This window comes from Pelmatolapia mariae, linkage group LG23 (genome assembly GCF_036321145.2).
Source record: "Pelmatolapia mariae isolate MD_Pm_ZW linkage group LG23, Pm_UMD_F_2, whole genome shotgun sequence".
NCBI lineage: Eukaryota > Metazoa > Chordata > Actinopteri > Cichliformes > Cichlidae > Pelmatolapia > Pelmatolapia mariae.
The window spans coordinates 40,286,851-40,301,609 of record NC_086246.1 but is presented as its reverse complement, the minus strand read 5'-3'; the positions used below and the strand labels follow the sequence as shown (position 1 = coordinate 40,301,609).

The following is a 14,759-nucleotide window of genomic DNA, read 5'->3' as shown; positions in this document are numbered from 1 at the left end:
TTTCTGAGCTCCTTAGACTGCTCATCTCCTGATATCTCCAACCATGAATGCTTCATCCTGGTGGAGCTGATATCTCCAACCATGAATGCTTCATCCAGGTGGTGGTGTACCTGCGATGGTTGCGCAGGTACTGTAGGGTGCTGCTCCTACCAGAGGAGACGAGGTCACTAAGGAAAAGTGAAACTATAGAAAAATGAGTCAGGAGGGATAAACAAGGTCTGTGGACCCACCTGCACCAGAGTAGGTTCAGTGCTTTATGCTTGTTTCACTCTGATGATTCAAAGTTCCCATAATTCTTTTTGAGCAGTGTGAAAACACACACACACACACACACACACACACACACACACACACACCTAGAGTGATGTACCCTTTTGTGTGCGTTTTCCATATAAAATCCAACATTAAAGCCATAATTTGACACCTCACTACAAACAACGGCTTCATTTAAAACTGTATTTATTTATTTTAAGAACGGGGAAATGAGGGGACAGGACAGAAGCATGTACAAATACTGTGATAATACAAGACACAATAATGTCGTTAAATTCTGTATTCATACCAAAAGTAAAAAGCAACTTAAATCTAAGATATACACGTACTAGGTGTAATATAGGACTACATGCAGAGATTAATTTAAAGGTTTTTAGGTCTTGTATATATAAAAAAAATAATACTATAGAGAGTCAGAATGATTTAACGTTGAAAAGAGCATTTAAGACTGATGAAACAAAGATGCGACCCTTTACGATGAGTGATCGTGAGAAATGTTGAAACGGGATTAAAATCTCTGTGAGAAAGAGAGACAGTTTCCTTTGGTGGCCTGCTGACAAACGTCACATCAAGATATCCAGGAAACTGCATGTAGTGTCATCAAAATGTGCAGAAATATGCACAAGTGCATGTCCCCTTTGCACGGGAAGGTGACGACGACGAGAAAACGCAGTAAAAGACATTGTGACCATCGTTAGGTTTTGGTTATTGTGTAAGCTGGGATACTCCCCCTCCTCTTTTTTCCAAAGGCACTAAAACAAAGACTTGGCTCTGATAACAGTGAGACCCAGACAGCACACCTCTGCTCACATTCACCCCGAACCTCATGTGAGCGTCCAAGTGCAGAAGGGTCAAAGATGTAAACAGGTTAGACAGGAGTTGGTGTTTGGCAGCATGGAGTGATGGACCAAAAAGAAGAAACTGCACAGTGTATTCAACATTCAGCATCTGAAATCAGACGCACTGAAGAGAAAGGTTTGCTAACAAAGGTTCTCCAAAATAATCCAAACGGACAACCGCTTACATGCACATTTCCCTCAATGGTTCCCTTTTACTTCCGCGTTGTTCCCTCAGTGTACAGGGTGTATTGGATTAGACTCCACCCACAGGTGTGCACCGAGGCCAAATCCAGAACAAGAAGCCAGCCTTGTCTACACAGTCTGCCTCCATCAGCCCTAAACACACTAACCAATCACGTGAATCAGAGCCCGTGAGCCGTCAGAAAGACGGGGCACGAGGACGTTTCTGAGCTAAGACGACGTTGGCGGGACAGAGATGGACGCTGCCAGCAGCGTTGTCTCTGCGTGTAGCCGACAGGTGTCTAAAGTGGGCCGAAAGGCTGAAAAAAAAGGTTAACATACTTAACAAACAGGCCAGAAATATTATAAAGTATGGCTGTTGTACAGAATCATTAAACAAACAGGCACGCCGAGCGATATGTTTCTATTGCATTTTATAAAGTTTCCTGCATCATCTCCTCAGCTGAACACACCGCTCTGCTCTTCCACATGTCGGACACGCGCAACCTTCGCGTCTGTGTGACGCCGGAGATGTCCGTCACACACATCAATCTCATTTGAGGACAAAGGTGCAGTTACAACATCCTCTCACACGTTACCAGCTGAACTTTACTAAGATACCATAGTCAGCTGAGCGGACACCGATCAAAGACTAGAACGGAGTAACCGTGAGTGCGGCTGCACAGCCTGACAGGGATAAAACAAACAGGTCGTTACGCAACAGGGGAAACCTGAAAATGTTCAAAATCTGAGAAGAATTTGGCTCAAGTTTATCATTAAAATATCAAAGCAGTATTTTTTTTTTTTTTTAACACAGCTAGTTGTGTGTGGTTCCATCTCAGTTTACTAATTCTCAGTCATGCCAGCAGGTGGCATCACCAGGCACAAACCAGTCCACAGCTGAAGTGAAAACCAGCAGTTTTCACTTTGAAATGAGGAAAATGTTCAGCCAAGTTATGCATGACCCCCACCCCACCCCTCTTAATCTGGTGACCAACCTGAGTTTTAAACAGACTGCAAATACAAGAAAACGATATGAAAGAGTCACCCCGACCGCTCCAATTACCCACATTAATTTTTTCTACATTATTAATTTGTTGTTAGAAATCCTTACAAATTGCTTCATCAGTTAGTCCTCGATACACTTCTTGCTGTTGGACAACAGATCTCCATGTGAAACGCTGATATTCTGGTCGGGTAGTTCTTCGGGACTCCAGGTGACCAAAAAGTGCTCTGTGATGATGACATTGGAGCCGAAGGTGAAAAATGAAACCTCTGCGGACCATCCCTCCACTTCGCTTCGCTCTCTTCTCATTCTACCTCCTCTCCCCTCCTCCTTTACATCAGTCTCCTCCTAGCGCCCTCTCTTTGCATTAGTGTGGCAACGGCACGAGGACCTCGACGTAGTTGAGGGGGAAGAATCCCGACTGGCCGTTCAGCGTGCCCTCGTACCAGTTCTCGTCGATCTGATTGGTCAGGGTGATGATGTCGCCCTCGCGGAAGCCCAGCTCTCCGTCGTTCTCGGGCTCAAAGTCATACAGCGCCTTGCAGCTCGGCTGTTCCGGGGCTGAAAACGACCAGCAAACAGAGCAGAGATGAGGAAGACGGCAGGATATTTGAAAAGGTTAAAGGTCACAGACTGTCAGTTCCAGGAAAAGCAAGTCACATCAAACATCAGTATAACATTAGTAAACGGTGCTCACGAGACGTTCTGAACAGACTAAAGCATAAAGAACTTCCTCTGACAGCAGCTTTCCAAGACCAGATCCTCCCTCTCGCTCTCTGTGACCTCACTCAGATCAGCAGCAGCGAGGAGGCTCCATGCACAGACAAACTGGGCTTTTTCTCTGCCACACAATTTTCTCATTGTATCTGGCTCAACCCGCAGACTGCTGGGACGGCTAGAGATGGGAAAAGATTTGGTCAGCCATTCTCTGGTCTTCATCTGTTTACAAGAGCAGCAACACAACACAAACTCTAAATGGAAAAGGACCAACTGCTTCTTATATTTACAACCCAAAACACAGGTGCTGATATCTAGAGTATCAGATCAGATGAACTCTCCTTCACCGTCACACTTTTTTCTTTTTGTGATTCAAGCATGAAATTCTTTCACAACTATCTGAGCGCACGTGTTTACAGTAAAGCGTTCACACACGGACACACACAGATGAGAAATGATGCTCGCTGCACTGTGCAAAATAATGATGAAAAGAAGAAAAAAAAAAAAAAAAAAAAAAAAAAAAAACAGGAACAGAATTAGATTAAATGAAGACAAGTGTCAAAAAAAGTTGCAACATAAATATCTAACACTGAACACACTGCTGAGATTCTAAAACTGTGCTGAACACGGCTGATTTAGTACCGATTCACAAATTAAAACAATCCTTCATTCAATCAGATGTGTTGTCCTGTAATGTTAACTAGTTTAGTTACATGGGGTCAGACATTTTTATTTACTTAAAAGGTCACACATAAACAGTCAAAGCCACACCCACAGGCCTTTTCAGAGCCACAACAAACCCTGTCAGTTATTTGTGTTTTACGCTTCCACGACATGCAAATTAAGGCATGGAAACAGGACGCTTCGCTGTGCACAAATTAAATATCACATACAACAAACGAGGGCCAACATAACTATAATAAAAGTTTTACAAACCAGTTATGATGTAGTTTTTCCATGCAGAGACCAAAGTGTCTGTATCTGGGTTACATGTTTGAAGGTTTACGTGTACTCATGCTTCTGTGTTCACCTCTAAAACCTAACTGAAAGGTCATTAAAATACAGATACAGCAAAAAAAAACATTTGCAGATTCAAGAAGTCAGTCATTTCAAACAAAACCACACACTCGCTGCTGTTTTATGCATAAACCATAAACCACTATCTGTTCAACCAATGAAAAGCAGCTTTTGGTCCACTTCCTACATTTCACCCTTGAAGTGAGCGCAAACGCACACACACCAGTTTAAAACAACTGAGAAACAGCACCACACACATAACCGGTGACTCACACAATCCTTGTTTCCAAGGATTGTGGCCTGGTCAAGTGAAAAGTCGTCTCTGATGATGTCACAAGGAAGAGGAACAAGGTCGGTTGGAGAAAGGCCGGAAAGATCACACACACACACACACACACACACACACACACACACACACACACACACACACACACACACACACACACACACACACACACACACACACACACACACACTGCTGTCATGATCACCAACTCAGTGACATTTCCATAATTTTTAAAAAGCCTCGCTCACACAGCAGACAAACGGAGATGCTCACTGGACTCAGTGGCGCTTGTTTGTTGAGCAATCCTGTTGGCAATGCCAAGAACTTTCAGTTGACTTTGTGTCAGATTTGTAAGGACTGAAGTTTATTCGGGCACACTGCTTCGGTTTAGCCCATCTGCTGTGTTGGCACAAACAGATGGAGGGTTAGCTGTTAAAATTCTGGCGGGGCAGCTCATTTTTGGTGCTTTAATGCAGCTTTGTAACTGGAAGCATGAACACAAAACAATAGACAGTACTGCTTTTTCTTTTGCCAAGATGCCATCTTTTGTTACTTTGTTCACTGTAACATGGCAACTTGTTCACACTGAACCTTTTTTTAAGTCCTCTTAAAAGGTTTCTTACCCGAGATGCGTGACGGGGGAGGAGCCATGGGGGTCGAGTAGCCTCCATTTGAATGGTTGTTGTCTCCAAAGTCAAACACGGGTTTGGGTTTGGGTGTGTATTCACGTCTTGTTCGAGACTGAGCTTCATTCATCCTGTTCAAAAACATGAAGAAATGCATCTTCCACAGCACGTTGAAAGACATATGCAGAAACCTGCACAGCTGCGCTAAATCGTTTCATTACTGCACCTGTCTCCAAGTTTGCCTGAAAGCTCCTCCAACACCTGCACGGCCTGTCTGTGGTACTGCAGCTGAGACTCCACCAGAGACGACAGCTGGCTCACCTGCTCGATCTACACACACAGAGTTCGTCTGTGAGTTTCACCTCTTTTGTTTATTATGAACTGACCACCAACTGCTAGTTTCCAACGTCCAAAATTAAAGACGCACGCCACAGATTGGAGGACACCAGAGAAATAACAGGAAATATGAAACTGACAGACTTCATCCCAATTAGCCTACTCATCCCCGTCGACGAGCCTTCATTACTAAAATGAATTCTTCAACTGAAGTGATGATTTATTAGTTTGATTATTATGAATAAGAAGCACTGAACCATAAAGGGATCAAAGGTTGCGACTGTTAAACTGCAGGCGTTAGCAGACTGTCTTCAGTGTTGCGCTGAATGGCTGTGCTTTATCAGTTTGTACAGGTCCAGCTAATGGAACGAGTGTTTGTTCTGTGGGTGGGTTGTATTTGACCAGGCCAGACAGAGCACTACAGTTTTGTATGATACAGTAATATCAGCATCAGATCTAAAGAACCACCAGGCTGAAAATGTCTGCAGTTATGTTTTTGAAATATGTCTATATTAGAGATAGGAAAAAGTGGATTCAGGATCAGGATTCAGGATCAGGCTTAAGCTCACGTGCCAAACACGTTTAATGAATCCTTACGTCGGTCTCCAGCAGGTTGTACATGCTCATCTCAGCCACTTCCTTTGACTCGTGAAACTTCTCCAGAGCCTGTCGAACCTCTTCGTCCGGGATCTTTCCCTGACGCTTTTTCTTGTAATCGTAGTCCAGGCGGCGACCTTCCAGCTTCTTCAGATAGTGCTGCAGAAAATGTACTGTTTAGTTATGAAACTAGCCCCACTGACTTTTGTCATTTAAAATGCTAACGTTAGCAGTCAGGAGTTTCAGATGGACGCTTTAGGTATTTCATTGAATATTTTACAGAAACAGCAATCGTGCTGCTTCTTCAAACTTGAAGGAGATATTTAATAAAAGACATTGAAGCTTAACCAGCGTAATTATACATTACAGTTTATTTCCAGTGTATGATACCTGGATCTCTCTCAGGTCCTTGTCACAAAGCCCTTGCAGTGGATCAATAAAATTCTGTTTGACATCAATGTCTAGAGAGTCTTTGACTTCGGCCAGCCTCTTCATGGCCTCTCCTACATCGACCAGAGCGCCACCTTAACCACACACAGAGACATTGAAAGCGGAGATGTGATTTTAGAGCCGAACTGCAGAGACGTGCTGGATCCAAGCACACAAATCAAAGTGTTTCAGCACACTCTGGGTAAGCTTTGGGTCCGCTTAAATTTATCACACCCAAAAGGACCACAACCACGCACATCAAAGCCACTAATGACTCACAGAAGTGCTATTCTGACATGAAAATATGACACTAAACCAGAATACAGACACACATCTTACCAAAGTTAGTGTCCTCTCCAAGCTCCCGCCCGTACTTGGCCATGCACTCTCCCAGCAGCCCTTCAGCCTGAGGATAGCCCGGGTTGTTCACCTGACCGCGAATCTTGGACATGGTGTTCAGCATGGACAGTTTGGCTCGTGATGCTGTGAAAATAAAGGAAATGGAGGTGAAACTAACCGGAGTTTAAATACTCTAAGCAGCTGCAGGGAAACCGGTCTTCTCCTCACCTGGGTTAGGCTGGAGGTACTCTGATGTTTTGGAGATCACCTCTACCACTGCTTTACTGGTCACATCCACTTTCTGCAGAAACACACACACTCGTCATACATTTGCATCAGAGCCCCAGGTCAGAGAACTTAAACAGCACAGAGAGAAAAAGGAGGTATGCTAATTTGTTCCTGTTTAAACAGACTTTGGTCACAGTAACAAGATAAATATTATAAGTTCGCATAAATCCAATATACAGCCAATGAATTTAAGTCCAGACTTTGTTCTGAAACATTTATTTAGCCTTTCTGAGCCAATCAGAGGTGGACTTGTCATGGTCCTGCTGCCCGAGTTGTTCTGGTTCTTCTGTGACCTTCTGGGTGAATTTTGGTAGGCCGGTCACTCCTGTAAAGGTTCAGCACCTTTCCCAGTTTCTCCATGTGTGAATAATGGATCTCTCTGTGGTTCACTGGAGTCCCAGAGCCTCAGAAATGTCTCTGTAAACTTTTCCAGACTGATGGATGTCAGTGACTTTGTTTCTCGGCTGTTTCTTTAGATCCTTTAGCCTACTTCACTTTGTCAGACAGCTTCTATTTAAGTGACTCAGCAGGTCCGACAGTGATCAGGCCTGGGTGTGGCAGTGAAATTAAATTTAGCATTGAGAAATGTGGTTAACAAAGTTAATTTATGATTTTTATTCCCACGTGTTTTGGATGTTTTTTTCCCCTTAACCATTTAAAAACATTACTAGCCCTGCAACAGGCCCATTTTAGAAGCCCTCTTTAGATAACCTTAAATAACATAACTCAGTTACAGTTTGTGCTACAGACAAAATTCAAACAGTTTCAGAAAAAATTGAATTATTTTGTAATTTTACAGCCAAAATTACTGAATAAGTCCAGGTGGCCTGTATGAGAAAGGGAAATAATCATCTAAAAACTGCACTTTGTATTTACTCAAGTTATTTTTGTCTAATATTAAAATTTGTTTGATGATCTGAAACATGTCAGTGGGATAAATATGCAAAAAAAAAAAAAAAAAAATTCACTCCAGCTACAGCAACAACTTTTACTGTGTGTTCATGTCACGCTAGTTTAAAACACTCACAGGAAAACTGTGTTTAAAGGTCATGCATAAAAGAATGACTCCCAGGCTCTTCCACACAGTTACACTTTATTAATTTAGCACTGGTATGAGATGGGTTTGTCAGATACTGCAAGTAAAGGTATCTCAGAACTGGAAAAAGTTTGATTGGTATATTATATTGTACTGAGATGCATCTACACATGCTGCTCTATGCACTTTCCACTGGATTTATTCATGATGAAAGTTTTGCCCTGAAACATTTCAGATAACGGTTAAAAAACATTCCCAAAGAGACGTCCTCCACTTGTTTTGTCTGCACAACAGCTCGAAACCCAAGGACATCAGGAAACCTGGGAAGCTTCCACCAGTGACATTTCTTTGCCATTTGTGTCAAAAGTGGGTCCAAATGGCATTTTTCAGCACCGGATCTCAATCAGGATCGGTTTATAAAGATTTACTTTTTCATTTTTCTGAGACGTGTGCAACATATAGCAGATAAACTGTTGATCCTGTATGATAGGATCGCATAACGCTTTCCATGGCATGTAAATACAAGTCAAACAAAAATAACACAATAATGATGCCTGTGTACTCGGTGAAACCACACAGGCCTTCAGCTTCAGCATGTTTCTCTGTTAGACTACACAAGGATGGCTCTCTTACCCGTTCCAAGTCTCTGAAGTCATCATCTAGTTTGGTTCCTTCTGCACCTCCAACTTTCTCACTTACCATCTAAAGGGAGGGAGGGAGGGAGGGGATTGAGAAAACAAGAGCGCAAATTCATTAATGTTGCTCATAAGGTTTTGATTTGAGCAGATAAACAAGCTGAAGCACATCTTTAATTTACCACTGCCTGCTCTGTGATCATACACCCAAGAAGACGGGTCGGTGCCCGCTAGCATGGTGTGCTATATGCCCAGTCCTAACCTTAACCTCAGGTGACTCAGAACAACAGAGAAGCTTGCAGTAATACCACAGAAATCTCAAAAATGCATGAAAAATGCAATGTTATGCTATTTCAAAGTAGATCTTGTTGATGTTGACAGCATACAACTATCTTAGTGAGCTCACTTGGATTTTTGTCTGTGGCCTCTGATCATGCTAAGAAATGAAGGAACTACGTTACTGTGCAAGTACTGCTGTACATTCTGTTTTCTAATAATCTACATTTCTGAGGAGGCTGAATTCAATGAAAGTGCTAATTCTGTCTCTTTAATGAGTCTGCGCTGGAGCGACTTCAAGATAATAACCCACAGGCTACATGATACCATATTGAAGCTTTTCAAAGCAGAACAGGGAGCAAAACGAGGCCTAATATCACCAGGAAGCCCTGTTGTGCAAAGACGAAAGCCAGTCACAATGACTAATTTGTGCTCTGTTTGTGGTTCTGCTATGATTCCAGTCTACAGCAATAAAACTGTGAGAGCAATAAAACCTGGATGTGAAGAATCTGCTTTGCTCTTGTGTGCTGAAGTTCTGAGGAAAGTTGCAACAAGCTCTCTGTTAATTGTTAAATATTTCACCATGCAGTAATAACAGAGGGAGACATTTATACCATCTGCACAGTTAATGAAACACAGGAAACGTCAGAAGCAAAGAATACGTGATTTTAGCTACACATGTATGACCTGGATCTCATTTTCAGGCCCCCCCCCCCAACTCAGAGCACCCTTTTAGGGAGTGGCTTAAGTACAAAAGGTCAGCAGCATAATTAAGGTAATGAGTTAATGAGTCATGAGGCCTTCATAGCCGGCGTCCGTGCAGTCTGCTGACATTTCAGAAATATCTTTTAAACCTTTTTGATGAGGTACAGTAGATGATAACGCTAAAGACCCATATGCACACAGTGGATCCAGTCTATGCTATTTATCCATGTATATTATTAAAACAGCCCTCAATCCATTAAAGGCTGATCAGTCAACCTTTTCCCACGGTGATCTACTCAGAGACATACAGTGTTCCTGACCTTAAGCCTCTTTGGCACATGAACTCTGGTCGGGACACTGTCCACAGTGACCCTCCCACATGTAGCACCCAGCGGGAGACAGTCTGCCTCAGCTGGAAACACTCTGGCTGGTTTTAGCGGGGATAGATGAAAAACACTCATTAGCTGGAAATCCTGCACACAGCAACCTGCTCTTCCCTAAGCTGGTCATGAAACCATCAGCAGCTGTTTGAAGTCATTTCCTACATGACTCAAAACTGCTGTTTGTGATCTTTATGTGATAACTGGAATCACAGAAACTTCCTCGTGTCTATGACAAACTTTGCCTTTCATCTGTTTCACTGAGGTTATCAGGTTTCAACACAAACAGAATAACCACTGCAACACGTCCGCATCTCAGCTGTGGCTCTAACAGCAGTCTGGTATCCTCAGGCTTTACTTCTGTATGCAGAGATCACATGACCGGGGACTCTGAGGTCACAAGTATAGATACAGCCTCAACTCAGGACCTACACAGCACTGCACGGCCCTCCTTTATGCTGGGTACTTCTGTCTGCTTTACACACTTTGGTAAAGAATTAAATCCAATTCGGCTATTTTTATTACGTCGCCAAATCTTATTCCTTTGCAGCTCTGTTGGCGACATTGATTGGCCATTAAATAACACCTCAGCTCTTCTCCTGATCTAAGCGTCGTCTTTCCTGTGAGTGTAACATTATTATTTACATGCACACAAACATAAAGAGAAGAAGCTAAAAAGCATCCACAGAAAAACCCTATCACAGCTAAGTTTTGGTATAAACAGCTCACAGTGCTACACTGAGGGATCAGCCTGTGACACGTATCGTGTTCTTCACAATGACTCGGTGTTAGTTAAATACCTGCACATTATCACAAGGTTCAAGCTCTTGTTTGGCTTCAGATTACATCAAGATGGCAAATCCCAAAAGTCTGGTTTGCAGTTAAAGAGACAGTTGGTGGGAAAAAAAGCTATGATTCTCAGGAAGTTGGAACTCAGACACAACGAACTGTTATGGAGTTAAAAGTTAGAAGTCGGATGAAGTCTTACGTCATTTTTACTCTAAGTAAAAAGCTTCTAAGGTTTGTGCTTTTAATTATTTTTACATCCTCCTCTATTTAAAATTCAAACTCCAGTTCCCTCCAGGTTATACCTGGTTAATAATTTCACACCTTATGCATACAACAGCCTGCTGGCTCTGCTGGTGGGTAACACGGATATAATACTCATGGTAACAGGCTTGGTCAGAAGCCCTTACGTTCTCTAACAGAAGCTAGCTGGCAGCTGCACGGCACTCTTCCTTCCTTAAATTAGCTTCCAGAGAATTTCAGATTTTAAAACGTTATCACAATCAGCTGCATATGGGCTAACTGCAAGCAGAAAGAATCCAGGTTCAAGTTCAGAAGGAGACAAATCTCTCGAGGCCTGCGTCAGGAAGGGCATCCGGCGTAAAACTGCCAAATCAAAAACAAACAGATCTACTTGCTGTGAAAGAGGGAGCCGCTTTCTTATGCATCAGCTGTATATGAAGCTCTACATGGCCAGGTTACCGATCTTACTGAGGCCTTATTTGAGCAGTGACCGCCTTCAATCATCCAACAAACGTCTTCTGACTTAGAAGTCGCTTATGTGAGACAGTAGCAGCCAGACTCTGCAGCAGCTGCCCTGAAGTCATCAGGCTGTCTGAAACAGCTTTATGTGGCTGCAGAGCACATGATTGTTTGAGGCCATCTTCCTGAAGTTTCACATACTCATGGATCTTTGTCTTATCCTGGATAATCGTACGACTTAAATTTGTTTAAAGTACGACTATACTTGAAATTTATTTTGGCACAGAATGAAATGATGGCTAAGAGATGAGCCTGCTATTAAAGTGAAGGTATAAGGGAGGCCTTGTCATACACTATGACATGTCCCGAGTAGTCACCAGATGCCACATGCCATTATGACCCTTAAAAATGCACATTTTCAAGTTTTCTCCAGTGAATACAAAGGATACGAATGTTTGTTTCTGTTACTTCACATCAAAGACATTCGCTGTTAAAACTATGGTTTATCTAATGATAATAATACACAGATGGACTAGCTGTAAAAGGGAGTCTTTTCTGTGCCTTTCAGCTGTAAGAACATCATGCACATGCAGGCAAAAATAAAGGACGCTGTCTATTTATTTAAACACCAATGCCAGCATCCTTTTACCGGCACACTTTACCAAAAATTTACTTTGAGTGATAAAAAGCAGCTCTGGGATTATACGGCAGATGAAATATCGCTCCTATAAATGGTTTTAATCCCAGATGAAGTCTGCATCAAAATGTAATCTCCTTTCACCAGTAATCTAATCCTTTTCTGAATGCAGCGTCTTAATACCCAGTATCATGAGCTAAAACGAATAACGTTGGCTGATGTTTCTAAGCCTGCGCTGTGGTCCAACAAAATGTTTTTATAGAAACATTTTTAAGATGACAGATAATAATAAGCACTGCATATCAAGACTTTCTCCTATGACTACTCACTCATTAATACCTCCTAACTGCACACTAGAATCAGCCAAGTTTTGTTTTATTAAACTAACAAAATAAACGATGCAAAAGGTGTCTGATATTTGCCTCTTGTCAACCATTAAATCACGTGATGATGTATTCAGAGTTACTCTCACATGAAAGTACTTTGCTTTCTAAGTATCTAAGTATTCATTCAGTACTAAAAACTCGTCCCGCCCAGAATTTGTACGAGAACATCCCAGGCTTGAAGATTTTATCTCGTAAAATGAGTACAAGTGAAAGAGAGACGTTAAAAGAGGAAAAACAAGCAGATGAGAGGAGCGAGGCACAGATATCATTTCCACAGCCAACTTCCTGCATGCCTCCAGTGTAGAAAATCTGAGCTATGTGACTGTTATTGACTCTCATGGAGTTTTGGCAACAGGAGCAGCTGCAATGCAGTCAAATAAAGGGAAAGCGCACTCTTTCCTCTTTCCACCTCATTTCTGGGGTCACTTGCTAATGCACCAATCCACTTAATCTCTTCTCCTGATGATTTTCAGTAGAGTAAGAGCTGCTAACCTCGACACGAAGCTTCTAAATCATCTTATTTTCCCCGTTAAACGCAAACCAACAGGGATCTGAGTCTGTTCCTGACAGGAAGCTGGGGCAGAACCCAAATGTCTTTCCTGCTTAGATCAGCAGGGTAGGAAGAAAAGCGCCTCCAAAAACCCTCTCAAACCGTCCCCTCCCATCACTGAGAGCTGGCCTAAATTAAAAACATTCACACCGAGGCTCAGACGCCAGAATCATGACTTTTACATTTCTAGTGCGAGTAGTGGCATTTTTTATCACAGTGGTATGTAGTGGTGTGTTTTTTTACTCCCCTCAGCTGCCCTAAATACCGATCCGAGCCCAGCCTAAAAATCACCGCTGGAAAAGAGACAGCTGTGCTGAAAGCAGACATCCTGCAGGTTACACCGATGGAGATGAAGTGGTTTCAGTGCATTCTGCAAACTCGGACTGAGTTCCAACACTTTTGTTTTAAGTGAGAGCTCTGACTCACCCGGAGAGTCCCTGCGGCACAGCTAATGTTTACCACAGGATACCGAGTCAGAAGCTACAGAGGACAGACTCCCTGAGACTCTCTGATACCTGCGGACCATGCAAGCGGTCTTACAATTAACCTCACATCGGCCAAAGTTAGTTAGTTAGTTAGGATGGTTTAATAAAAGTAGACAGACACAAGCTAAGTGTTAAACCCACAGAAACAGTTCACGCTGACACGGACAGTCTGCTGCTGTCACCACAAACTAACACAACAAACTCTTACAAACATTAGCTCACCGCACACCGTTAGCACATGCTAACGAGGCTAGCCGCTAACGGCAAGAAAAGTTTCGCAAACCTGGCTGGCTTTGTAAAACTGCTTCTTCAAGCCCGCTACAGACATCTTGAAGCCCGTCCTGTCTTCAGCTTCCAACCGAGGTGAAAAAGGTTGCGGTATACGTGAAGTTGGCGATATAGTTTTTCAGAAAATGGGCCAATGCGAAGAGCGTGTCGGGAAAATCATAGGACCGCTCAGCCGTCACTCCAAGTCGGGACACGCCAACTGACCACGTCCACGTCGAGACTCTTCGCGCTGTCACGGCAGATAACGGGGCCCACGGAGCCACAGACAGCGGGATCAGCACTCTCCGAGCTGAGAAAACCCACAAACGTTACGACTCAATACTACCAGCCCGCCTTACACATAACGCCAAAGCCGCACAGCCCCTTTTCTAAGAAATAATCAGTTTCCGAGAGTGCGGATGTTTTGTTGGCGAACACTGCCCCCTGCTGGATGGAGCAGGAAAACGCAGGCTGCTAGTGCTCTGGTCGGGTGTAATTTGATCACATACATTACACACAATTTTAAGTAAATTCTGTATATTTATGTCTAAAAACTACAATTTCCTCGAGGTAGAACCTGAGATTAGGAAATAAACCAGGAGTTTCAAAATGTACTAAAGACGCTCTGAAGGATTTTACATTCAGTGGGATATAAAATATTTATAAAACCAAATGAGGAAAAATAATGTGTCTGTTTAAAAAAACATGCAGTAAGTTTACAAAGCTACTACCAAATCTCAAAAACATTTAAATTTGTTTATGATTCAAACACAAGTACTTCTGATTTGCTATACATTTCCATGATTGTACCGGGATGCATTCTATTCAAGTCAGCTTTACTTGTATAGCACATTTAAAAGACATTAAGTGCTGTCCAAAGTGCTGAACAGAGGGACAATGTAGTCAAAATAAAAGAAAGAATTAAAATAAATGAGATAAAAAATTTTTTTTACAACATCTATTCATGCATATATGTGCACA

General features: G+C 42.6%; 1 protein-coding gene across 1 annotated transcript; it reads right to left on the bottom strand.

The window, feature by feature from the left end:
• Nucleotides 1–459: 459 nt before the first annotated feature.
• Nucleotides 460–14,143, bottom strand: sh3gl1b (SH3-domain GRB2-like 1b). Its single transcript, XM_063466851.1, has 9 exons — nucleotides 13,795–14,143; nucleotides 8,603–8,671; nucleotides 6,874–6,946; nucleotides 6,646–6,789; nucleotides 6,268–6,401; nucleotides 5,878–6,036; nucleotides 5,171–5,274; nucleotides 4,942–5,075; nucleotides 460–2,859 (listed from the first exon to the last, which is right to left on the bottom strand). Exons 1-9 carry the CDS (start codon nucleotides 13,837–13,839, stop codon nucleotides 2,666–2,668), a joined length of 1,056 nt encoding a protein of 351 aa, XP_063322921.1. The 5' UTR covers nucleotides 13,840–14,143; the 3' UTR covers nucleotides 460–2,665.
• Between the last annotated feature and the right edge of the window lie 616 nt (nucleotides 14,144–14,759).